General features: G+C 49.6%; 1 protein-coding gene across 3 annotated transcripts; it reads right to left on the reverse strand.

The window, feature by feature from the left end:
- Positions 1-3,717: 3,717 nt before the first annotated feature.
- On the reverse strand, positions 3,718-20,318 carry Clrn3 (clarin 3). 3 transcript variants are annotated; one of them, XM_048791385.1, is made up of 4 exons: positions 19,931-20,318; positions 16,640-16,888; positions 9,025-9,204; positions 3,718-4,393 (listed from the first exon to the last, which is right to left on the reverse strand). In XM_048791385.1, the coding sequence occupies exons 2-4, from the start codon at positions 16,866-16,868 to the stop codon at positions 4,122-4,124; spliced, it is 681 nt and encodes a 226-aa protein (XP_048647342.1). In that variant the 5' UTR covers positions 16,869-16,888; positions 19,931-20,318; the 3' UTR covers positions 3,718-4,121. The 3 variants fall into 3 exon arrangements, with proteins under 3 accessions (XP_048647342.1, XP_048647341.1, XP_015353883.1); XM_048791384.1 differs by lacking the exon at positions 19,931-20,318 and adding an exon at positions 18,378-19,904; XM_015498397.2 differs by lacking the exon at positions 19,931-20,318 and having other exon boundaries at positions 16,640-17,834.
- Positions 20,319-25,770: the final 5,452 nt, after the last annotated feature.

Genomic DNA, 25,770 nt, shown 5'->3' on the forward strand with positions numbered 1-25,770 from the left:
TTGAGTTTCCTAAATCTCTTACCCTTTTATTGGTTTTATTTTTCAAGTGAGGAAACAGATGAAGGTAATTCTGGGTTTCCTCTACTTCTGTGTGACGAGTGGTTATTTTGGATCATTTCTAAGGTTGGTTTCAGGCCTTGCCGAGGTCACAGAGTCTGTGGTAGAGCTAAGGTCACCTCTGTCTCCAGGAAGTTGTCCCCAGTGGTCTAGATTTCCTTGGAGATGCCCTGCAGCTCCTGGGAATCTACTTCCACGTGACCTTGCTGTGTGGATTCAGCATCATCTGACCAGCTGCTCCATAAGCCCTGTGTCAATGACGCACACTGCTGGGACCCCGGCCCCCGCCTCTCTGTCTCACATGCAGCAAGTGGTCCAAGAACATTTCTTCCCCTGGTTGTCACTGGGCTTCAGTCTCTTGACAGTGCACACTCTCTTCTCTACACCAACTGCCCCCAGCATAGTGATTCCTGGTTGGATTGTAATTCGGTCCTCAGAAAGAGGACGGACTATTTTAAATCCACGGACCACTTAGGAAGCCAGGGAAGAGAATATGCAGTTTTCAGGGTCTAATGCAACTGGTTATGTTTTTAATCAAAGGGTGAATGTTTACCTGCAAGAATCCAGCACACATCGTCACTCAAAATAGCATGTGCTTGGAGGTAACTGATGGGGGCCAAAGTCCTCTGTTGGTCCTGAACTCCAGGCTTCGATAGCCTTCTCAGACACACCCAGGGCCTGTCAGGATTTTGGCCCCAGCCACGTGTCCCCTATAAGAACACTGATGGACAGGGACCCAGTGTTTGGTTGGAGTGGGTGAGCTTCCAGAGAGCCAGGGGAGTGGTCTTTCTATCAGGGCCAAAGTTAAAAATTTAGGAGTCTATCCAACTACTATGTATAACCATAAAATCTAATAATAATAATAATGATAATAAAATGCAAAAAAAAAGTTACAAGTCTACCCTTCTGTTGGCAGGAAGGGATCTAAAACAGGAGGGCTGCTCTTGTTTTAAAGAAACTTATTTAAAAAGAACGATTATGAAATGTGATGCACTTCTACATTCGTTTTTCTTTTTTACTAAGCAATTAAGCATTTTGAAAATGAAACTTTCACAGCCTGAAGTTAGATACAGATACAAATCCTCTTTTTTTAAAGCTAACCGATGCTGTAATTCTTGTTCAGTGTCTTTGGGCAGCAGGAGGACACAAAGCAGGAAGCCCCAAGGAGCAGGGGTGGAGCCCAGTGCTCCCGTCTAGCCACAGCTCCTCCAGGGTCAGGCTGCAGGACATTTCAAGTGCCACTGACGGCCCCACATCTCTGTTCTCCCTCCAGGGCAGGTTTGATAAGCCAGTGCCCTGGCTCCCATCAGTCACCTGGGCCCTATCTTTCTGCTTTAAGAATGACAAAGTCCTTTTCTCAGGGAGCAGCAGGCCCCGTGGGGAGATCCCTTCAGCTCTGGTTAGCAGCCAAGTCCACCTGAAGCCTGACTTGAAACCAGTGGGTGCCTTTGCCTTACCAGTCTGAGCCTCCTTGATCTGGAGGAATGGGAGCCACAAATGGGGTAGGATGACTGGGCTTAGGTACTTGGGGCCCACAGAGGACGCCATGTGTCCTGTTCAGGGAGTGCTGGGGGAGGAGCCTTTCATGGTTCCATTCCTGGTGACACTGCGGCCCTTCCCTTGGTCTGATGCACACAGTATTTGTGGACCTGGGTCAGTGCAGGTGAAGGGCCTTGCTTGGGGTCCTGCTCTGCCACCTGCCCGCCTTGGGTGCTTGGCGATCCTGTTAACCGCCCTGCTTCAGTTGCCTATTTATTACGTGTCTCCGCTAGAACAAGAGAATTAATGTGACTTGCAGTAGCTAAGGGTGCAGCATGGGCCCACCCTCACCCTTTCACCCTGAGCTAGAGACTTGCAGCTCTATGAGGAAGAGGAGGGCTGCCAGCCACCTGGGCACATGCCCCGGAGGCCTAGGCTCACCATAGCCGGGAAGCTAGGCTTGCCCTTGCTGTCCTCTCTCACTGACCAGTCAAGTGAGGCTTCTCTGAGTCAATGGCAGACCACAGGCAGCATGATTTCAGGACTTCCTACTTAATCCCAAAGATCATCCTGTTACTTATTCGTTTTCAGTCATAAGCAGGAGAAGCCAGGAGGCAGGACCTTGATCTCACAGCTGGCTCTGAGATTCCAGGTGTAGACAGTGGAGCCCACACTTGTGTCCAGGTGCTGGGAGCTGGTTGCTTCATCCTGGGCCGGGAGAAGGACTAGACCTAGAGAGCTACAGCACCCTCAGTTATCATGAGGCCAGCCTTTGACAACTGAGTTCCATTCACCTTATTCCTGGGCTTTAAATGGTTCCAAAGTTCATCTGGAATTCGAGGATCAGGACAATTTCTCCCCGAGGAGACCAAGCTCTGTTCCTGTCCTGAGATTAGTAAGTGCAGTGCACTTTCCCCTGCCCAGCAGGGCAAGCATGGGCATGAGACATGAGGGCCTGCCTACTGGGCAGTCATTTGCAGGACTTTGTCACCTGTGACTCTTTCCTCTTCATCTCCTGTCTATGTCATCAACACCTGATATAAAACCCAAATCTTCAAGGAATAACAAATGCTTCTGGGCTTGAGGAATTGAGAACATTTTAATGTTGAAGACCAGATTTTTAAAAATGTGTTCTAAATTATGTCATCGGTTAACAGATTAGAGTAACTTTGAGTTGATAGGACTTTAGGGTAAGGGTTAGAGAGAAGTGACGTTTCAAAGAACAAGCACAACATTGTGACTGAGGACGTATTTTAAGTGGAATCGAGCCATGGCTTTTTGGCCTCGGTCTTAAGTGCTGGACAGGGACCCCACAGGGCACATGCTCAGGTTAGCCCAGTGCAGCCTCATCCCAGGTGCCCAGGGCATGTTTGTAAGACAGACCCTGAAAATAATCAGAGGAGGATGTCACCCAGAGAGCTTGGTGAAGGGTGGGTCCTCTGTCTAGAGCGGCTGCTGGGCAAACTGCCCCAGGGAACCTGCTCTCCTCAGCCCTGGTGCAGCCAGGCTCACAGCCCTGTCGGAAGCCAACCCGGCCAGCCTGGGGAATAGGCAGGCTCTGGTGGTTTTCCGGGAAGTTACCCTAACTGGCAGGTAGGTGACTGAGTTCTCTATTCCTGGTTGCCCAACTGTCTTCTTGGGAAACTACCAACCAGTTCCGCCCACCTGCTCTTGGAGGGTTTCCCCAGCCCCTGAACTCCGGGTGGGCCCTGGTCCTTGCCTAGGAAACTGCAAGCCACAGGCTCTGACCTGCTTCTCCCTCGGCTTCCGGCTGGGCAGGAGGGTGCTGATGGGCAGTACCCCCGTCTGCCCAGCACGCTTATATCTGCCCACAGTAACTAAGCAGAGGGTTGGTTCACGGGGTGGTAGTATAACTTGCCCAGATATTTCATTTCTATTTTGACTGAATTTACCATGATCCCATTAAACCAAAATTATAATACTTATCCTTTTTAACAAAAAGAATAAAGGCTATAATTTTTATTTTTCCATGCTTTCACTTCTAATCTCTTCCCACCCAAAACCACACCTTGGAACCTCAAGAATAGGTTTCAGGATCACTTATCGACTCACCGCTGGGTTTGGGTTAAACCCAGCGACTGAGGAACCAGAAACCCAGGTCACTTCCTCCTGAGTCCTTTTACTGCCCACCCCCGGATGTGGAAAGACAAGCTCTGAATCTCTCTGTACCTGGAAGTCTTTATTCTTAGAGCAGAATGAAAATACCTGCCCCCTCCTGCAGACAGCAGGTGACAGGTGCTAAAGTGCTCCTGGCTAGTCAGAGGGAAGGTGTGGGACCTTTCCTGTTTCAGATGGTGGGAAGGCCACCGGCTCCTGACCCTCCGCAGCAGGGAGCACTGCCTAGACATGGCCTCCCCACTCCTCTTCCCCACCCCTTCCAAGGCAACGGTCTCTGTGAAGAACACGGTGTCCGGGGAGAGAAAAGTCATCACAAATGGCAGTCAGAAAAATCACAAATGGCAGTCATCTTTCCATATTGATTGTCCAGAGAAGCTTGCCTGCCACTGCTCGGGGAGCTGACGTCCACCAAACAGACACAACGCCAAAGTGACCCCAAGTCGAATTCAGAATAAAATCCCGTCCCTGGGAGCATACTCCATGGGCTTTCTCTGCTCCTGCTTCTGCTGGTATCTGGCCTTCTGGTAGAAAATGATGATGACCACGGTGACCATATCGAGAAGAATGACCAGCAGGATGAGCCAAAATGAGTACCCGTAGCTGTGGGTCGTTCCTCCACTAGTGACTGTTGGGTAGAGCTTCTCCAGCAGTTCCCCGGAGAGATGGTTGGACTGTGTGTTCCCCACAAACAGCAGCATGGTCAGGAGAATGAAGGATGCTGGGAAGAGAACAAAGCTCCTAATGACACGATGACACACTCCTGTTTTGTCATTTGGGGGGGATCGGACACAAGGGCACTTGACCACTGAGCCACATCCCCAGCCCTGTGTTGTATTTTGTTTGGACACACACGCTCTAAGAGTGTTTATTGAGTATCTACACAGGAGTTTACACTCTTTCAAGTATTTGGGGAGAATATTTTTTAAAAATAAGACACAAACTAAGTTCTAGGCACAAAGTGCTGGGGGTGTGCCAGGCTGGTTCTGCCCAAGAGCAGATACTCCAGCTCTAGTCCTTCCGGCAGCCGTTGTGTACCCCTGGTCTACCAGGTGACGTGCTTCCTCAAACCCGCATGCAGCGGGAGAGCCCAGTGCACCGGCAGATGGGTGACAGCATGCAGCGCGAGTAGGGCAGGAGTCTAGAGGGGTCTGGATGGTGGACAGGACTGGGAAAGGTTAAGGGAAGAGCAGCGTGGCAGGCGACAGGAGCAGCAAAGACAGGTGGGCAGCGAGCCCCCACATCCTGGACTGTGATGGCAGCAGTCAGCAGGGTCCTGAGCACTGGGGGTGGAGACAGGACCCCTTGCACAGCCTCAGCCGGCTCAGGGGCTTGAATTTCATTCTGCACGACTCAGTGGGTTTGGCCTTTAACCAGGAAGGATGGACAAAAATATAGACCCATGGTTGCTTCCTGATGGCAGGAGGCCACTGCCAAAGGGCTTCTTTTTGAGTCTTAAGTTGATGTGGTAAAGCAGGAGTGGGTGCCCAGTGGAGACGCTGTGGCCACACAGATAGATTCAGAGCTCGTCTTTCCACATCCACTCAAGACTCAAAAAGCAGCCCTTTAGCCGTGGCCTCACACATGTCTGAGGACATACTGAAACCTGTCCAGTGGTGGGCTGAAGGTGGGAAAACACATGCATGTGACTCGTTTCTCAACCACACTGCTGCTGAGAAGGTTTGCAGGGAGGGGGAGGGTGCAGACTCTCAGGCCGGTGGCAAGGCAGGGGAGCCTGGCCCAGGCAGGGTCTGACTGAGATGTGGCCACCAGGGGGATCCCCAGGATCCTCTATCTGCTGACCCAGGCACTGTGCAGAGTGCAGTGGACACCCTGGCGTCAGACCCGTCCTGGCGTGCCCCACACGCGGGGAGGTGTCCCGAATGGTCTCCAAGAGGCTCTGATTAGAGAGGTTTGTCGAGGGGAGAATTTTAACAGTCCCTGATGCCAGGCTTCATCCTCAAACAATGGCTTTATTTCTTAATTATTTGTGTGAACAAAAGCCCAGTCCTCTGATGCTCCCCAGCCTCACCTGCCTTAATTGCCCCTCATTTTCCCCTTGTGAAGTTCCTCAGAGGGCTGAATCATACAAGGGAGGATGCTCCGTGCCCGTCCAGAGCTTTGATCTGCAGAGGAGGAGCAGCCAACCGACTCAGGGCTGACCCGAGTCCCTCTGGAGGTGAGATGCCGGGAGCCCTGGGCTCCACCGCAGCCTCCAGCTGCCTGGCATCTCCAGCTATCTGGGACAGAAGAATTTACTGGAGCTAGAGGAAGCCCCAGGGTTGATGCCGAGCTCCTGAAGGCTCAGGGACTCGGGCTTCTGTCCTGGCCTGTCACCCGAGGTCATATGACCTGCTTAGTTGCTTCCTGGGCTCCCTGGTTGAGGCATAAATGTATTTGAAGCCACCAGTCTGTGAGTGTCTCTGGCTCCAACCTTCTCTGAGTATGCAGTTCTTCCCTGTGTGGCCAGTGCCCAGCCACACCAGGCTAGTGTGCTGCAGAGAGGGTCTTGGGTCACAGGGCACCAGACCATGGAGATGGCACTCCTGCTACTCTCCGTCAGAAACAAGAAAGAAACCCACTTCCTCCTCTGCCCTGCTGGACCCTGCCCACCAAATGCCAGCCCAGGAGAATGTGCACAAATCCAGCCTCCAGGGGTTTGCAGTGCTCCCCTCTGGCCCCAGGGCACAGAGGTGACTGACTCGGGCCCACAGCAATCCAAGGCCAAGGTGCCTGGTGAAGTCTCTGTACACAGGCCCTCCTGCAGACTCAGCCTCCTGCAAACTGAGAGTTATTGCTAAATTCTGCAATCCTGCAAGCAGGAAAAAATGTCAGTAGTCCCCAGAGGGCAAACTGAGGGCAAAGTCTGGCTTATGAGGCATTGGGACCCAACGTCTGCACAGGACATTTAGAAGAGCCACAGCTGGCCAGGTCTCCTCCAGCTCCTGTCAGAATGCATTTCAGCTCCTTACACATCAATCTCAGACCGCCTTCCCACCCACCTCGCAGCCTGTGTGTGTGTGTGTGTGTGTGTGTGTGTCAAGTCTCTAGAGATAGAAGAAGTGAGCGGGCTGAGGGGAAGCTCTCTGACCCTATTTTCATGTTTCCTCTTTCCATCACACATGGGGCCTCTGACGTGTGCAAAGTCAGCTTGTGTCCAGCTGAGGAGGCGAGGGCACCAGGGGCTGCAGCCTTGGGGAAGCAGGCTGCCAGGCCTACAGTGCGACGCCCAAGTGTGGCCACAGCATCTCCACTGAACACCCACTCCTGCTTCTCCTCCAGGAACCCACTGGTCCTCCCCAACGTGCTCCTGGGGCTGGAGAAAGGCCCAGCCCAGCCCAGCTCCAGAGATTCGGGTGTCCTTGGCCAGTTGGTGAACACTTACGTGAATTCAACCCTGCTGGCTACAGAGGCTGGCCTAGGATACTCTCTGGGCCCAGGATACCCTCTTGACCATTGGGAACCCGCAGGTCTTTCCTCATGAGGTGCTGCTGCCAGAGCCACCTGACCCCTACGAGAGCAGAGCTGGCTGTGCCAGAACTGAGCAAATGCGGGGAACTGGAGGGGGCAAAGGGGACAGACAGCACTCTGAGGACTCAGGCTGAGACCCGAACCCAGCCATGCCAAAGCCTCTGTTTCCCTAAGATTCTTAGCTGCTTGAGGAGGAATAAAAGTGCTTTCCCTTTCCCCAGTGAGGAGGTCCAGGGATTTGCCTGGCTCGGCTGGCTGAGGCGAGCTATAGTCACAGCAGCACCTGGGGGCCAGGGCCCTGGCTTCGGGTGAGTATGTCTAGGTTTGCACCAAGTCCTTTCCCCTTTGGTGCTCAGCCCCCTCAGAGAGGCCACAGTGAGGACCGTTCTGCAGGCTGTTGTCCCTGGCCCCAAGTGTGCACCACGAAGCTGGGGGCTTGTTTTGACCCCTAGGTAACAACAGCACGGAAGGAAAGAGCCAGTTGTGTATGGATGTTGCCAGGCCAGCCTGACCCAAGAGCTCGGAGCTGAGGCTAGCATGTCATGTGACCACGTGCCCTAGTCTTCCTGGACAGGTAGCCCCCTGTCATCCTGGCTTACAACTTAGAAGTCCCCAGAAGTTTTATCCCTCTTCCTGCCACCTGCACTGTGCTGGGGCTGACTGGTGGTCTGGACCCCTGGTTCAGGGACCTCCAGCGGGAACTTCAGTGTCCTCAGTAGGTGTGCCAACCATGCCAACCTGCCACAGGAAGGGCTTTTCTCTCCTCTCATTTCTGGTGTAGCCAAGGCATGGAGACATGAGCGCCTTCCAGCCACCTATGCCAGGCAGTGGTAAAGATGGCCTTCCACGGAAGGACAGGAGGAAGCTGCCCATGGTTCTCCTCTGAGGCTTCTGGACACCTCGATATCCAGAGCATCTTTCCTAGCTCAGGTCTCTGGCCCATGTCAAGATGCACCCCGAAGCCCCCTTTGGTCCCAGGAGGATGGCCTTTGCTCCCTAACCCAGTTCTGGAGGAGGACAGAGGAAGGTAGCAGAGGAACCTGCTGTCTGGCAGGGGCAAGGCCTCAGAGGAAGGTGGGACGGGACAAAGAGACCCTCCACTGGCCCTGGCCCAGCTCCGGGCAGCTGTGGCAGCTACAGCGCCCTGGAAAACACAGCAAGAGTCCAAAATACCATAAGGCAGAGCCAGGACCCACTTCCCATCTGGGCTCCCTCTACTATCCCACACCCGACCATGAAGCAGACCAAACCTCCTGGCAACACCACAGCAGCCCAGGACTCAGGTAGCCTGCAAGGAGGGCGTCGGCCCAGAGGCTCCTAAATGACTCCATGTTGGCTCAGTGGCACAACGACACAGATGTGACATCTCAGGAGCCCAAGTTGACTGGTTAAGTGGAGGCCAGAGGGGAGTAAATAAGCGTGTGTGTGTGTGTGTGTGTGTGCGCGTGCACGCACCTATGTACATGTGTACATATACATACATGTGTGCATATGTGCTTGTGTATACACAATGGGATTTATGGCATATACTTCTGCACATCTCATGGAGCCTGGTTTGGAGTTACACAGCAGGAGCCCAGTGAGTGCTCTCTTGACTTAAGTGTGCTTTATGTGACTCAAGGTGAGATTCTCAAGAGCAAAGGTGGCTCACGTTGCCGTTGTCACGCCCTCTCTTCACCTCCCTTCTTGCAAATTGCCAGAGCATTGGAAACAGAATTCTACATCCAGAGGTGCTGAAGTACCCCACCACAGACCCGGGACACACTAACTCCTGTCACCACCGTGTGACCTGTGTGTCCATGTGTGTGAGGGAGAGAGGCTGAGATGGAGACTAGAAGGGTGCGGTTTCCGTGGAGCACAGGGTCTTCTGGGGATACTCACCGCCAAGTCCATTCCAGGTGTACACCCCTGTCGGGCCCAGGAACGTCTGGTAGGGGTTGCTGATGCTGTTGTAGAAGGTAAAGCCCGAACTCAGCAGCGAAGTGGACAAGCTGAGGACCAGGAACAGGATGGCCACCAAATGGAGAGTTTTTTGGGAAGAATTGTTCAACATCCCTAAAACTAAAACAATGTTTGGTGAGTGCAGAGCACAGAGGGCAGAAGCCGGCCAGCCAGGCGCTCCTCCGCCTCTCCCTCCCGCCCCAGGTATTTGGGCTGGTGACCGTCAGATGTCAGAGTAGCTATGCACTTTCAGTCCTGTATAAACAAGACCACATTCCTCCCTGAATGCCAGTTGTTTTCTCCGTGCTTGACTGCAGATAACTGGACATTTCTCCCGATTCTTAAGTTCCTTGGCAGTGTCCTGAATACCTGCGACCTTCCATCACTGATGCTGGCCTCACATTCTTGCAGTGGGATTTATGGCACTTTCATCATGAGCAAGCCTTGGGCTCTAAGCACTGCCCCTGCTTTCTTTTGAAGATACTTAAATGGTTGGTCACACCTGTGTGCAACCAGGTCCCCATACACCTTGTGGCTTTGCAGGAAATCCAGTGAGAGGGAAGGCTGGAAGGAAGGGGGAATGGAGGGCACTAGGGGGAGGGAGCCCAAGGCTAGCAGTGGAGGCAGGAAGGACGCCTGCAGGCACAAACCAGCATGCTTGTTGGTCCTGGGCCCAGACTCCAGTATCCTGGAGCCGGAGAGGCCTGAAGGCCACGGGGCTCCTACGCTAGAAGAGGCTGGGAGTCAGGCCCCTGAGAGCCTTCACATCTCTCCAAGACCCCTCCTAGCTGCATCTATCCTGGGTGCACAGGGGCCCCAGGTGTGGACTTGTACAGGAAAAGACCCCTGGGCCATGCACCACAGGGTCTTCACAGCTTCTGACCACCAGCAGCCATCCTCCCTGGCCTCGGTCTCCTCCAGCTGCCTCTTTGCTATGACACAAGCGACCTGACTGGGCAGCCCACACCACACGCCCAGTCACTCATCCCCTCCTTCCCTGAGCAGATGACCCCTCTTTAAATTCAGTGTTACAGGAAGTCATAAGGAAAAAAAATGACTTGGGAGAGATTTCAGAGCTGAGAGCAACACACTAAGACAACCACAGGGAATTGCCAGGTACCAGAGCCGGGGGGCAGGGTGGGGTGGCAAGTAAACCCTCCTTCCCTTCGAGCTTCCCAGGGCCCCGTGGAGAGAGCCTGGAGACTCTCAGACCTGTAGCTCAGCACAGCTTTAGAGAACAGAGAGCAGCAGGGCTACATAAGATTCCTGTTTCCAGGGCTGTGTATGCCTAGGGCTCCAGGGAGGGGCTGCTGGAACCTGTTCCAGCCTCCACGAGGGGACATCCTCTCTCTACAATGTCCTCCCCTGCACTGCCTCAATTACTGAAAATTCTTCATTGTGTTGAGCCCAAATCTGCTTCCCCACAGCTTTGTCCAGGGGCCCAGATTGTCCCCATGAAAACAAAAGTGCATTGCCCCCTCCTGCCTGGCAGCCCCCCCAAGTGTTTGAGGAGGGGTGAACACTGACGTCATCGACAGCCACCTCCTGGAGGGGCTTTGTCAGTGTCCCTCTGCACGCACGTCACGCCCACTGTTGATCAGGGTGTGCTGACGACAACAGATCGGGCATTCTTCTTGGGCAGAAGCAGGTCTTCACCCTAGTTTGGGACATCTTAAACTAGTTTGGACAGTCCATTTGATCACCTTTTAATATAAAATTTTTGCTTTTTAATCAGGAGTGCCCTGTGAGGGAAGCAAGTTCCTCCCACTGGGCAGAGAGTGGGCATAAAAGAGCTGTGGCCAGCAAGTCCGCAGCTGGGCATCCCAGACAGGCCCTCAGAGGTGGGTGGCAGAGTGATCTTACTGTAAAGACCCTCCTGGGAAGAGAGAAGGTGGCCCAGGGGCGGGTGTCCTGGTCCTCTGTGGCTGAGCCCTGAGCAAGGAGCTGCTGTAAACAGGGAGCAGGAGAGGCTGGGAGCGGCGGTGAGCAGTAACAGGAGACACCGGCAGAAAGGAGAGGGGGACATGGAAGTGAGAAAGGGCAGGAAAGAGAGTCAGAGGGGAAAGGGAGGCAGGGATCCTGGGTGTTGCCCACTGCCACATGTCCCTTGTGAACCCAGGGGGGAAGGGAGCAGAGGAAGTTATCAGCTCAGCTGACGTGGAGATGACCTCACCATCCTGGGCTACAGAGCACTTCACTCCCCAGCTGGGCCTGGGAGCTAAGTTCAGCTCACAGGGCACTCCCACCACCTTGTCCTCTGCCATGAGGGGGCTGCTCTGTGCTTTCCCATGGTGATCCCTGGCACGGGTGGTAAGATCCCCGGCACCACATTCTCTGCCCTGCACTTAGTCAAGGGCTCTAAGAGTATGTCAGACTTAGAGTGCAGTCAGGCCATGACCCCCTGTGGTGGAGCCAGGTGGGCAGGTCTGAGGGGCCAGGCCTCAGGGCCAGGGGCCACCTGGCAGGGGCTACACCTGTCCCTGACCTTAGCTGAGTCTCTTGCCTCTTTCTCCCACCTTTCATGGGATATCGTGTTTGTTCTAACTTAGCATACACCTGTCACCTGTTGTGAAACTAGAGGAAAGTGACCTCAGAGGAGGAGTAGGAAGACCAAGGCGGACACACCTAGCCAGAGGTACAGGTCAGGCCCTTCGTGTTTTAGTGCCTCATCACTGTTAAGGTGGGGTCACTTCCCATTCCATGCAAAGCAGCTTTCTCGAGGGAAACTTGGGGATCCCACCAGAAGTTGGAAGAGACATAGGAGCCCTCTCTTTGGCAAAGTTTGAGAGCCAAAGAAATAATTTGAACACTCAATAGAAAACAGAAGCTTCAGTGTGAAAAACATATCTTATGTCCCAGACACTCGAAGTGCCCTGAAGTATTTTTCTGCTTTGCACACTTAATAAAAAGCAGTAAATGTTCGTTCAAAACTGGTTAACATTCCATTTTTTTTCAGAGTAAATCAGGAAGGGACAGTAGAGGGCAGCTCTTTTCTTTGACTTTTGGTAGGAATTGGTAGACATGATCTTCAAAAGAGTCAACTTGGGGCTGTTGGCTCCTACTTTCCCTGTATTAAGGGGACAGTTCGACTTAATGTTAACTGCTACATGGTGAAATTGCTCTTCAGCATCCTGAATTCCCTGCCACCCAGGTATGACAGCTGTGTCTTCCTTCCAGTTCCTGCCTCAGAACTCAGACAATGAAAGCAGAAAATGCAGCAAAAGTTAGCAAGAATGGAATGGCAACCAACCTCCCGCATCTGACAGCTGCTCTCTGCTATGGAATTAGCAAACACATGCCGTTCTTTTCCTTTCTTTGAGGGGCAAGCATTGAGTCAGGAAAGCCACCTCACAATTGGAACTAATTGCCCTGATTCTGGCAACCCCCGGAAAGAGGCCAGGAACACACGGCCACAGAGGGGAGTGCAGGCCCACAGGCCCCACAGCTGGGAGGCAGGACTGGACTGCTGGCTGGTGGAGCAAGGGACAAAAGCAGTGGCACTGGACATCCGGCTCCCTGAGCAGGGATGGTTAACCCCTTCAGGCCCACTTGCCACCTGCCTTTCTAGTTTTCTGTAAGTCCTCGGACACTGGGGGGAAGTGCCAGTGGCCTGGTAGGTGGGTGGGCACCCACACTTCCCCTCCCTCTCAAACACTGGCCACTAGGGGCCTGATCAGGGCATCTTCTGAATCTGTGGACAAGAGGGCAACCCTGGAAGGGGTCGTGATGCCAACAGATCTCAGAGCATGACTCAGACCCTCCTGGTGGGTGGCCTCTGGTGCCCGCCTCTAGGAATGTTGCCAGGGCTGTCTTGAGAGAAGGGTGGCTGAGCCCTGCAGGACACCTGTGTCCTATCCTCTCCCCCCTTCAGCATGGTTACATTTCTGAGGGCAAATGAGGAGTAGCTCTTTTCTAGGGAAGTGTCCCTGTGTGAGGGCACAGGTGTGTGGGGTGGCAGGCATGTGTTCCGTGGACATCGACTTCATTTCTTCTTCTCTTTGCAATCAACCGGCTTTTGCAGCATATTTGTTTTCCTAATTTTTTTATATCTTTATTTATCTTTATGTGGTGCTGAGGATCAGACCCAGTGCCTCTCACATGCGAGGGGGGGCGCTCTACCACTGAGCTACAGCCCCAGCCCATTCCTAGTTATTTTTATCTTTGTTGATCTCCTGGGAACAATGGGGTTGGTGGAGACTGACAGGCACAGAGGCCAGATGGGGGTGACGTTCCTACAGTGTATGATTGGTTAGTCATTGACTCGAGGGCAGCATGAGGGCCAGTGGGTCCTGATGCCTTCTTCCAGCCTATGTGGGTTCATTTTCAAGGTTGCATCTAGAGCTATTCCCAATAAACTAGTTTAACTTTAAGCACTGGAGCTTGAAGCAATGCCCAGCATGGCGATATAAGCGTCCCTCCTAGCATCTGGCCATGGCGAGGCTGGCGGTCATCACCAGACTTAGAATTGCTTGGTCTTAGGTATCTGGGAGGGATTCTTAAAACAAGCAGACCAGGGACAACTCCCTGAGATCCCCGTCAAGCAGGGTTTCTTTGCCAGTGTCCAGGTGATTCTACCTCTAGCCTCAGAGACTCAGTGTCCTTGCAATGCAAGTGCTCAAAGTGCCACATACCTACTGCAAAACCATTCTTGGGACCAAGAGTAAAGGTCCAGTGCCACACGAACAGAATGTCTTTCACAAAAGTTTTTTCTGTCAAAATGATTCTGTAAAAATATATGTTCTGGATGGCATGTAGGCTGGGTGACATCTGAAATGACCCCATGTTCTACATGTGAGTGACTCACTTTGTCCTTGTTGCCAGGGTGAGGAAATATTATACATCACACCCATTGACCCCTAATGACATTTTCAAAAACCAAAGTCAGAGAAATGACTTCTTTTAAGTTTTTTATGTTTGCATAACACACAAGATCCAAACCAAGGAGAAGGCACATGACCATGACTGTGAGCCTGTGTCCTCCTGTCCTCCAGGTTTTCAGGGTTCTGTCCCCAAGGAGTCTGCAGAGCCATGTCCCCCACCCAACTCCTTGCTTTTGTGGAGACCTGCACTCACCACAGCCCTGCAGTTACAGCAGGTGTTGAACTTAACTGGTTGAGTTCAATTCTTCTGCCCTGGGTGGTGAGCCCTCCAAGCCAGGAGCTGTGTACAAATCCTGTCAGAATCCCAGGCCTCACTGTATGGCAACTGCTCGGGGAAGGTCTTTTGACTGAAATGAGGTATCCAGAACTTCTGGAGTCACAAGATGATCTGTTCATGTCTGCACATAAAGGACCTGTCACTTCTCATCTGGATGTTGGGCAAACTAGGGCACATCCAGTCAACCTGACCTCCTGGACAGTCCAGCTACACCATGGAGGACTTCCTTCCTGGTCTGACTGGTTATTTTCTCCATCAGTTGCCTATTGTGGGCTGAATTATTATGGCACTCTGCAGTCAGACATCTTTAATATCAAATCTGCAGCTCAAATTGGCACACTATGATAGATCCTATGCAGAAATGTGGCACAGCTTGGTGATAATCACTATTCCTTAAGGGTTTTCGGTGTGAGCTGGAATTAGCTAAGAAGCTAACATTAACCTGACAAAGTTAACCTCCCCAGTGGAACGTCTGTCCTCCCAGAGCAGGACAGCGGTGTTGATACAGATTTTATTTTGCTGCTGCTGATTGGTTTTTGATTTGAAATAAGTGCCAGGCAGCCAAGACAAGCAGTGGGAGAGGGCCGTGGCGTCTCACGTAGGGACTGTGGTGCTGCTCTCTGGGAAGCACCAGGCACTCTTAGCAGTGGAACACCAAGGCAGGTCTTCTAGAGACTTCTTCCTAACTGAGAGAGTTGTCAAAATTTCCGTAATTAAGCAGTCATCTTTGATGAAGACCCCCCCCCCCCCTGGGCTGTGAGGGTCCTTAGATGTCAGCAGGGCAAGTGTGCAGCACCCTCACCCACTGGGTGGCAGTTCATCTAGAGCGTGGCAGGGGGACAGCAACACTGGGAGGTTCCTGGAGACCCCTGGACAGAGTGGAAGAGAGCCAGGCAAAGGAGAAGCAGATATTCCCCTTCCTGCTCCCCACTGGGCGCTGACCCTTAGAGACTCTCCCAACTCTGCCCCCAACATGGATCCCAGGGCTCTGCCCCAGGCCCATCCTGCCTTGGTCTCCTCTGGGCCTCCCCTGGTGGCCAAGAGTCAGGGCTTCCACTGGGATCATTGATCTCAAATTGGAACCAACTAGTTCTAAACAGGCATCATATAAAAACCAAAAATTTGTAGATTTTGTCTCTTATTTAATTTTTTTATGTGTCTAGAGATTCAGAAACTACTTCCCTTTTCATTTTGAAAATGGTACTCACATAACTAAAAATATGACTGAATTACTGACATCTGAACTTCTAACTGCTGTAGAGCAAATGTTCCTGGTCCCTCTGGGAAGCTGCTGAATGCCAGGGGAGAGGGAACTTTTACAACACCTGGAAGACAGGCCTGTGACTGGGACACACAACCACACTGCTTTGGACTTAAGGGAATCACTTCATTAACAAAGTCATAAGCAGGGCTGGGGATATAGCTCAGTTGGTAGAGTGCTTGCCTCACATGCTCAAGGCCCCGAGCTCAATCCTCAGCAACACACACACACACACACACACACACAGTCACACACAGTCATAAGCAAACTAGAGCCAGAACCTAAACACTGTCTTTGTATAAGGTTGAAAATGACAAATATCTAAAAGCTAAAAGTTAATGTTGCAAAATACCTGCTAATGCCTCTTTAATATCTATATGTATCACTGTTCAAAATGAAGTCCTCTTCTGTGTTATACAATTTACAAATGTAGTTCTAAGATTTTAAAAACATACTGATAGTAATCAAATTTCAAAAGTCAAGTAGCCAAATCAACTTATTATTCTCAACAAATGTAATTTTAAACCTATTGAGAGGAAGGCATTATTATATGAGAAATTAGGAAAAAATAGGGGTTCCTATAAAATACATAATTAATAGAATCAGTAGAAATTACATGTTATTTCCAACAACAAGATATTTTGAAGACAAGAATGTAAATTCAAATTGGTTTAAGAAACGAAGCTGAGAAGTAGGAACAGAGGTGGAATGTTTTCCATTTTATTTTTTCCCTATCATGTTATTTAGGAAGTACTGGACAGAGGTTTTTGCCCAATTTAAAATCCATAGTCAATTCAGTTAAAATGCGGTTCCTACTGGCGATCGAACACCAGAGTGTCCCTATATATATTTACTGAAGTTTTATCATTGCTGAATTGTTGACTTAACAGTAAACTTGGCACCATCCACACACAGCCACTGCTAGAATGACAGACTGTTGCAATGAAAGACACAGCCAGAACTCAGGAAGTAGAAACAATAACACAGTGAATTCTCAAAATTAAGAAGTAGGCTTGGTCTTCAGCCTCACTCAGCAAGTACAAGGCAGTTATTTTCAAGTGGTCACTCGGCCCAAACACAGAATGACATGAATCTTAATTCACACTCACTGTACCATTCACATGAGCTCACCATTACCTTCAAAGTCTTTGTCTGGTTCTGTAAGTCCTTGATCAATTTCTTGAGTGCTCCTACCACGAAAAAGACCATAGGTGATGGTGACGCTGCCGTTGGAGATGGAGTCTGTGATGCCAACTGTACTGGTGATCCATGCTTGGGTCCCCAGCATCGAGCAGATGACGATGACGGACCCCAGGCTCGTGAGAAAACCAGACAAGAACATCAAGGTCTTCTGCGCTGTCGGCATTTTTCAGGGAGATGATTTCCCTAGGGTAAAAGAATAAAGATCTGCTTATAAGATTTATGGACCTTATCATTTGGAGTCCAGTGTTAGAAATGGAGTCCAATAATTTGCTGTGGAATAGAAAACCTCGCTCTCCCAAAGGAGGTTGTGCTGCTGGACGTTGAACCCTGGGCCTGGTCATAAAGCTCAGCAGAGCCCGGACTTTGGTCTGGAGTAAGAGGTTACCATGGCTGCAGCCAACCAGCATGAACAGGGGTAGCACAGTCTCCAAGGACTTCCTCAATCATTCGATTAATTTATAGTCCTTCGTCATGCCGTCAAAGTCAGCTCAGTCTGCCATGTCAGGACAGAATTGCAATTCCCAAGTAATGAGACAACACTTTACCCCTAAAGTGCTGGTGATTCCAGCAGCCACCAGCATAAAGCCCCACTCCTTCAAGAAGGGGGAGTGTTATCTCCCTACCACTGCTCCCAAGAGAGACCCTAAGGAGGTTAGTTAGGACTTTGTCAAAGGTCCTGTGGGCTCACACCTCCTTACCTTTATACCTTCTCAGGGAGGTGTGTCTTTCAAATTTCCTCTTCCAAACTGGATGGTATCTGCATGCTATTTAAATGATAACTGAAGAGGTTTTGCTTTAGTGTTCTGGTGCAGGCGGCTCAGAACACTCTCGCTCAGGGCTTTTCCCTCGTGTCCTCTCTGCTGAGTGGTTAATAGTCTCTAAAAGGTCACTTCTGGCCCTCAGAGGAACTCCCACACCATTTCTCGAGGTGGTAAAAAGAAGTTCACAGCATATTTCTCATTTATCTTCCCATGACATTCTGTCATTGTACAGAAATATCATCTGTGCACCTCGGTATCCTGCACTTTTCTTGGACAGCCCCATGTGGAGTGAGGTCACTGTCTTTCCTGTGAAGGTGGACACTGCTGTAGGAGGTGGGCATGTGTACACTGCACACCACTGAACCCCAGGCTCTCCCAAAGAGCAGCACCAGGAGACACAGCACACATAGGTTGAATGCACTATTGGAGCTAGGTACACATATACTCCACTATTGTGGACATTTATGTTGTTTCGATTTGACTGAAAAAGAATAATGCAGGAAGATTCTAGACATAAATTTTTGTCCACGTCTCTAATTATCTCCTAGCTAGTTTTCTAGATGTGAGTTAAAATACGTGAATTTGGACTGAAGCTGTTGCTTGCTGCTCGTTAGAGAAAGCACCAATTTGCCCACCCCTCCCCGTCACAGCCAGGGTGCCCACTTCACTGCTACATCCTCACAGCGTTGCATAGTTTGGGGAAAACTGTTTTTTTCTTTTTCCATTGAATTTTACTTGTTTTGACTACAGTTTTAAGAAGTAAAGTGGAATTTCAAGTTTCTTCCTTCTAGCCCTCCTACCAGCATAAAAATAATTTGGTATCATGATACAAACACTATCTATGCTCATTACGAGAAGGATTTCCAACAGGACTGACAAGAATTTTTAAAAAGTAAGAACAAATGATTTACCCCAAGAGAGTTGTCCTATCCGCAGCTGGGCATGGCTTTCACATCCACGTCTTTACGTCCACACACACATTTATACTGAAGTTGAGTCCTACTGCATGTTCTAGTTCATAATCTGCCTTAAAGAACCTCAGCCAGCTGCCAGGGCGCTCCTCTGTGTCCACAGCCAGGTGCCATCACACGGCTCCCACACAGGTCCTTCTGGGACTGCTGGTGGGCTCCACTCCTCACTGCTCTGCCCATAATGGTGCCACGCTCCTTACTTCTTCAAGCTACTGACACTGTACAGTGTTTCCCCGGATAGTTCTCAGGAGAATCTCCAGGTCCACGCTGCACGCACAGTAGAAAGTCGGATCTAGTCTCAAGCCTGGCCAACGGCACTTTGTGCTGCAGTCCTTATGTTCCAGGCTCCCTGCCACCAAACACCACCCAAGCCTTTACTCTTTCAGAAGCCGAGCGACAAGGACTAGCTTGATGTGTGGGGTTCTCTAAATCACGGGCAGCTAACATATCTTAATGTGTTTATTTCCAAGTGTATTTATTGCCACACGTTTTCTGTTTATAGTGTTGGTTTATTTACTATGTAGAGGTGTTTCTTTTTATTTATAAAATTTTGTACAGTAAACCTTTATCAGTTTTGTATATTGCACATGTATATATCTTCATATGTACATACATATTTATATATACTCCTTTCTTTGTTTGCATTTCAATCGTGCCATGTATTTGAGAATTCATAGACCTTTACACTGACTCAAGTCTAATATGTCTATGTAATCAAGTATTTCAGCCTTACACTTTTCACTTACTGAAAAGCCGAAATCATTAAGGTTATTTACATATTAAAAATTAATGCAGATTTGTCTAAGAGCACAATGATATATTTGATCAGAGCCAGAACCCAGGGTAAGGGTGGAACTGAGAACTCAGGAAGGTACTGAGCTGGCCGTCTCTGCTGTGCTCTCGGTTCCTATCCACACGTCTGTTTCATCTTCTGGATTGCTGGTTTTTAATATTACATTTTGGTTTTACTGCTATTCTATTACTGTCCTTCATTTTGTTCCTCCTTTTCTAATTTTCTGGAATAAATATTTAATTTCCTTAATTTTTTGCATTAATAATCAAAGTATTTAAAGACCAGAAATTTTCCTCTCAAGATGGCTATTTCCAGGTCCTGTCGGTTTTTACATAAAATCTTCTAAAAATCGTCCTTTAACATCTTTTGAAGAATACAATTTTAAGACTTTGGTGAAGTCTGATTTACCAATCTTTTCATTGTGTGGGTTATGCTTTACACATCATATTTAAGAAATCTTTACCTAACCCAAGATGGCAAAGATGTTTTTCTGTGTTTTTTTTTTCCTAGAAGTTTTATAGTTTTGCTGTTATATTTAAAATGAGGCCTGCTTCGAGTTGATTTTTGCACATATAACGAAGTGAAGAGGGCTCTCGTTTTGAGACTCATCACTCTGCAGACGCCCCAGCTGGATGGCTAGACAAGCTCCTCCCTGCTCCCAGGAGCCTCCCGCTGCGGCTCTGCTCTCTCCAGGACTCACCACCCGGGCTGGCCACTTTGGCCTCCTCACAGCTGGTCTCTTCCTCTCCACTCCGGAGCCCACCGCGTTTCTCTTGCTTCCCCTCCTGCACAGCAGCCTGGAACCCCTCCTGGAAGCTCGCCTCCTTCACTTCCTTCCTCTCTCTCAGCCCTGCACCACCGATGGCCAATGTCTGCACACCATTCTGTGTTATTTTCTTCCATCTTACTGATTTTTCAAGACTGGAAGGTGACTCGGGACCCTGTTCCTCTATCACAGCCAGAGGAGGAAGTCAGCCTTTATTCTCTGGTGACATGTGGCTGCTGCACGTTGCTCTGGCTGCTTTACGGCCTTTTCACATGGACTGTCATGGATGAGTCTGAGCGTCTGAGGCCAGCCTTCCCTTTGCTCTCTGGTGGCCTGGTTATAAGAGCAGCCGAGAAGTGCAGTCATTTGAATGCCACTGTCCAGATTGCTGTGGCGGTTAGCTTAAGGATCCCCTTGACTGGATTAAGAAGTACTTAGGAACCTGCCAAACATTACTGGGGTGTGTCTGAGGGTGTTTCCAGAAGTCAGGCAGCAGGCGAGCCTGAGTGGCCTAGGGGGCAAGGATCTGCCCTCAGCGTGGGTAGGCACATCCAATCTGCCCCAGGGCTGGAATTCTGCTTCTGCTTATAGGCTTGTGTGGGTGAAATGGCAGCAAACAAGGCGACTCCTCATAGCATTTTGTGTTAGAAAGCAACTGAGAGCAGCCTCAGTGGTCTGCAATGGAAGCAGACATAAACAGATTTGGGGGCATCCACACACAGACTGCAGAGCTCCAATGTACCTGTGTAAGTTTAAGTAGAGGGAAATATCAGTATACCACAACGTGGGCAGCAGGAAATGCATACTATTTATATTTGTGAATTCCTAGGATCCTTCCAGGAGGGGTGGGGAGGAACTGGAGGACGTTGTCTCAGGAGAGCAGAACTGGTTGTCTGGGAAATAAGGAAGCAAGTGAGACTTAAGTTTTCACTGCTTCGCTTTTTAAAACTTCTGCATTTTAAGCCATGTGTATGTGTTCCTAACTTTACAAGATGTGTGTGTGTGTGTGTGTACACTTTAAACATATATATCATGTATTATATATACATATATATAATGTTACCTGCCATGTAAATAACATAACCATATACATTTACTATATAAAATAATTGCAATTCTGAACAAGTGTAACATAAAATTTAAATTACTACTTTGTAAATGAAATATATAATATTAATTCATTCAAAAATAATTTACTCTGCACAATTTAAGGGGATTGTTAGGTGTCAAAGGTGCAAAAATGGCCAGACTCAGCCATTTCCCTGGGGAAGGAACACACACAGATAATCATAGAATAGTGAAATACATATTTAAAATAAAGGTGGGAAATCCAGTTGCAACCATGACAGAATAGTGGATATACAACTGATCCTTCTGTCATCTATCTATCTATCTCTGGAAGAAAACGCATGGAGTGAAGTCGCACTCAGCCCAGCTTTCTGCCTGGGGACGCTCCCTAAACGCAGCACAGAGGAGCTCCACACAGCAGCACTTTGTTTCTGAGTGGACGGTCTGAGAGGGAGCCTTGTGGCTACTGCAGATTGGAATGTGCGAGGCAGGACACCAGAGCAGAATGTAGCTGCACAAACAGGGGCTCAGGAAGTTGTCTAAGCCCCTGGAGTCTTCCATCTAACACCAGGCTGGACATTAGCAGAACCAGACCCAGGCCGGCCGGAGAACATCTGCTGAGGCCCCTGAGCTTCCTGGAGATTCCAGAGGCCGAAGTGCACTGGAGCCACGGAAGTTCCAATCAGCCAGAGTGGAAAGGCCTGCTGAACACTTCAGGCATTCAGCCCAGACATCAGAGAGACTGTGCCTTGAGACTGGGGCTATGCCGGTCCTCGAGTGACAGTTTCTACAGACATCTTAACAGAAATTGAAACTGGTCTAGACTCTCAAGAATGTTGCATTCAGCAAACCACAAGAAATTGCACATAATGAGAAAGAGAGAGAGAGAGAGAGAGAGAGAGAGAGATGCAAAGAAGCAGAAAAATAACCAGGGCTTCCCCCCTGCAAAACAAAACAAAAATTTAGTAGACGCACACTCAAAGATGACACAGATGCTAAAATGAGCAATCAGAGGTGTTGCTATAAGCCCATTTGAGGATTTAAAGGAAAAGATGATATAAGAATAAACATGGAAAACCTCTGCAGGGAAACAAAAATTATTTTGAAAATAATCAAATAAAAATCTACGATCTAAAAATAGAATATCTGAAATGAAAAATTCACTGGATGGACTGAACAGAAGAAGGTTAAGCTCTGCAGAAGGAAAGATCAGTGACTTCAAATACACAGCAATAGAAACTCTACAAACTAACAAGCATGGAGAGGAAAAGACTAAAATTTTCAAAAGCCTCAGTGACCTCTGAGGAGTATTAGGAGCCCCTGTCCCTGCAGCTAGAGCCCAGCGGTGACGGAGGGGCAAGGGAACAGAGTTGAGGAGATCATGGCAGAAAAATCTTTAGATTTGAGGAAAACTGCAATTTAAATCAAGAAACCCAAGTAAACCCAAGTAGAATACACACAAAGAAAACTGCACCAAGACAGATTTCAGTAAAAATTATAAGAAAGCAAGCAATAAGGAGAAAATTTTAAGAACAATTAAAGGAAAAAGATGTATTACATGAACTACCAATATAACAATAAAGGATGGATCTCACAAAAGATGAAAGAAACAAGAAAAAACACACTACATGCTACACTTCTGTGACGATCTGGATCAGGGGAAATAACCTGTGGTGACAGACATCAGAACAATGGCTGTGTTGAGTGGGAATGGGAGGATTTTCTAGTTACGAGGGAACTTTCCAGAGTAATGGAAGTGTCCGTGTTTTGTTAGGGTATCCATGTCACCAGTTTGTGGACTTGTCTTTGTTCATTGCTATATTCCTTAATGAAAAGTAATCCAAGAAAGAAAAAAGAATTGAAATATTGTTGGGGACCCACAGTAGGGCACGACCATCCTTTCTTTGGAAAAGTAAAAAAATCTTATGACAAAAGGCCTGTCCTCCCAATTTCAGTGGGCAACAGTTGTCAGTATTTGTGCATAACTTGGAAACAAAAGCAAGGAAGGAACAATATTGGGATTATATAAAAATTAAAAGTTTTGGATCTGTTGGATTCATTCTGGTACATTCCAAGAATCAAAATAACCATCCTGACTGCCACCTCTGTGAGGACAGGTCCCAAAAGAAATCCTGTCTCAAAGTGTCCTTGCTCACCCTGCCCTGCAGCCAATCATCACACCTGATTTTTCCTCCTAAAATGGTGAATTTTATGTTGCTTTCTGTACACTGTTTAAGAGCAAATCCTTCCCGGCTTCACACATGTTCCTTCTGACTCTCCTGCTCACCACTTCTAGACAGCACTTCTGGCCTCAACCCTGGAATTCCAGCTGAGCCCTTGAAGCTCAAGGCACTGCAGAGAAACCCAAGGGCCCAGTCCTCAGTCCAGTGGAGAAAAAGGTGTACCTCCCGGTGATGTGACAGTCACAGCCACCTGGGGTGGTATCTAACAGGGAAGAGCTCACAGCTGGGTGTGGGAAGGAGTCAGGGGCGTGGACATGGGAACTGCATCAGGAAAGCCCCAGGTGGGCTCTGACAGGCAGAAGCCATGGGCTGGAGAGGGCTGTGTTGCAGGTCCTAAAGGATGAAGGTGGCTAGGTGTTCTGGATGGCAAGAGGCCTTGGTGCCGAGGATGGGCATGGGGGAATTGACTTTGAAGCAGCAAGGACCTTGAGGCAAAGAATAGAAATGAAGATGGCCAAGAAGAGTCCAAGGGCTTCCATTCCAGGACCCATAAGACCCTACCATAAGTCTCTGTGACACATCTGCATGCCACGATGTCTGTTGACGTTAGAGACATTAAGGAACATTGCTTCATTCCTAGAAGGCTCTTTGGGGTCCAACAGGGAGGCTATTACCAGAAGAAAAGAGCCATCTGCCTCATCCTCCTGCTCCCAAGGCTGTTCACTCCAACGGCAGATGTCTCAGGAAGGCAGCACACTTCGTTCTCCCTGGATCACAGTCTCAGCCTCCCCAGCCCTGCAGTGTTAACAAGCATAACTGTGCTTATCAGGCTTTGAAATTATTGCCTTCTTGTACGTAAGCCTGGCTCTGCAGCAACTGTAGCAGCAGGAAAATTCAGAGCTGGATGATGTCACTGGGCCACTTGGCCCCACCCAACCAGGGCTGTTGCTTGAGAACAGGCTCGAGAGGGAGCTGCCTGCCCCCTGGGTTGGGGTGACAAGGTGGCCTACTGAGGCTCCCTCTGCTCTCCCAGCCCACATACACTCCCTGAGCTCTTCCAGGCTGTGGGGTGTGTGAGGAGCCAAGGTGGGTAGAGGATGGAGACAGGCACAGCCCCAGCTGCTGCAGCTTTCAGCCTCGAAGACAGGGAAGAAAGAATGACTGACACCAAGGGAGCAGATAAACCTAAAAATAACCCCAAATTATGATAAGGACTGAGGTAGAGAGAAGGGGTGTGGCCATCTTCAGAGAGCAACTGGTAAGAGGGTGCCGAGAAGGGAAGAGGCCCCAGGCAAGAAGAAGCTGGCTTGGGTAGGAAAGGAGCACAGCTGGAGCAGGGGCAGTTCAGGCAGCGCCTCCCTGCAGTCAGCTTTTATTCTGAATGAGACTTTCAATCATGGGTCCGAAGTTGTGGGAACACTTCAGTTATAGGAGAGGCGAAGGCAGTGAGAAAAGAGAGGGGACAAGTAACTTGGAGATGGATCCAAGGCAACCATGGGGAGGAAGGTCGAGTAGGTGTCACTAAAGAGGAAGAGCAAGTTAGGTCTGAGATGGCAGGAGAGCCTGGAGGAGCTGAGCTGGGAGGAAGGTCCCTGAAGCTGGGCTTTTACCTACACTTGGCTGGTGTTACAGCACTGGACAGGCCTCCAGGACAGGTGTGCACTGGGCAGGGAAGGAAGACTGAGCTCAGGTTCTCCACTGGCTTCACAGCTGTTTGCACCTTATAGAAGGGGAGTCACATTCTGGGCAGATCAAATGTGGAGGTGCTGACCAGCAGGTGCCCATATTTGGGTTTGCAGCTATGTCTGAACAGACCCCAATTGTCCCAAGAGTTACCTGCTGGCTATTGATGCTGGGTGGGGTACAAAACAAATCCCCTCATGCATTTTCTCATCCACAACCCTGAGGAGCAAGGTCCCTAATGACAGATAACAGCATCCCTCATGAAGGCCAGGCCTGGGCCCAACCTGGAGGACAAGACACAGAGGTTCACAACTGAGATGGGCACATGGCTTTGGTATCCTTTCTGCCCCTCTGATGGAATTTTCTTTTCTCTGAAATCTCTCTAAAAAAACCTAAATGAAATCACCAGGAACAAAATCCCTGGAAATAGCAGGCGCAGACCTTTTCTGTGTTGCTTTTCTTGGTGTTCAATTTTGCAAAAATTGCCTTAGTGACCCCCAAGCCCTCTCCTACCACACAAGGGAACCCTCACTTGCTTTTCAGAAAGGAGGGTGCTATGCCCACGGCTCTGCTCACTTCTCCCAACCAGGAGTGTTACCGGGATCCCTGTACCAGCCATAAGGCCACTTCCTGGTGCCCAGGGCTTAGGCTGGACAGGAAGGTCCTTGATTTTCCTTTCCTGCTGATATGAGTTCCTGTCACACCCTGACTTCTCCGCATATGCCCGTGGGTCGGGTTAGAGTGGCAGGGCCAGGGGCTCCCTGAGAGACACCAGCCTGAGCAAGCGGATGTCCTGGGAGCCTGGGTGCTTCCAGGGCCCGGAGGCCCTGCCTGACGGGC

The sequence above is a fragment of the Marmota marmota genome, unplaced genomic scaffold (assembly GCF_001458135.2).
Source record: "Marmota marmota marmota unplaced genomic scaffold, marMar, whole genome shotgun sequence".
NCBI classification, from domain to species: Eukaryota; Metazoa; Chordata; class Mammalia; order Rodentia; family Sciuridae; genus Marmota; species Marmota marmota.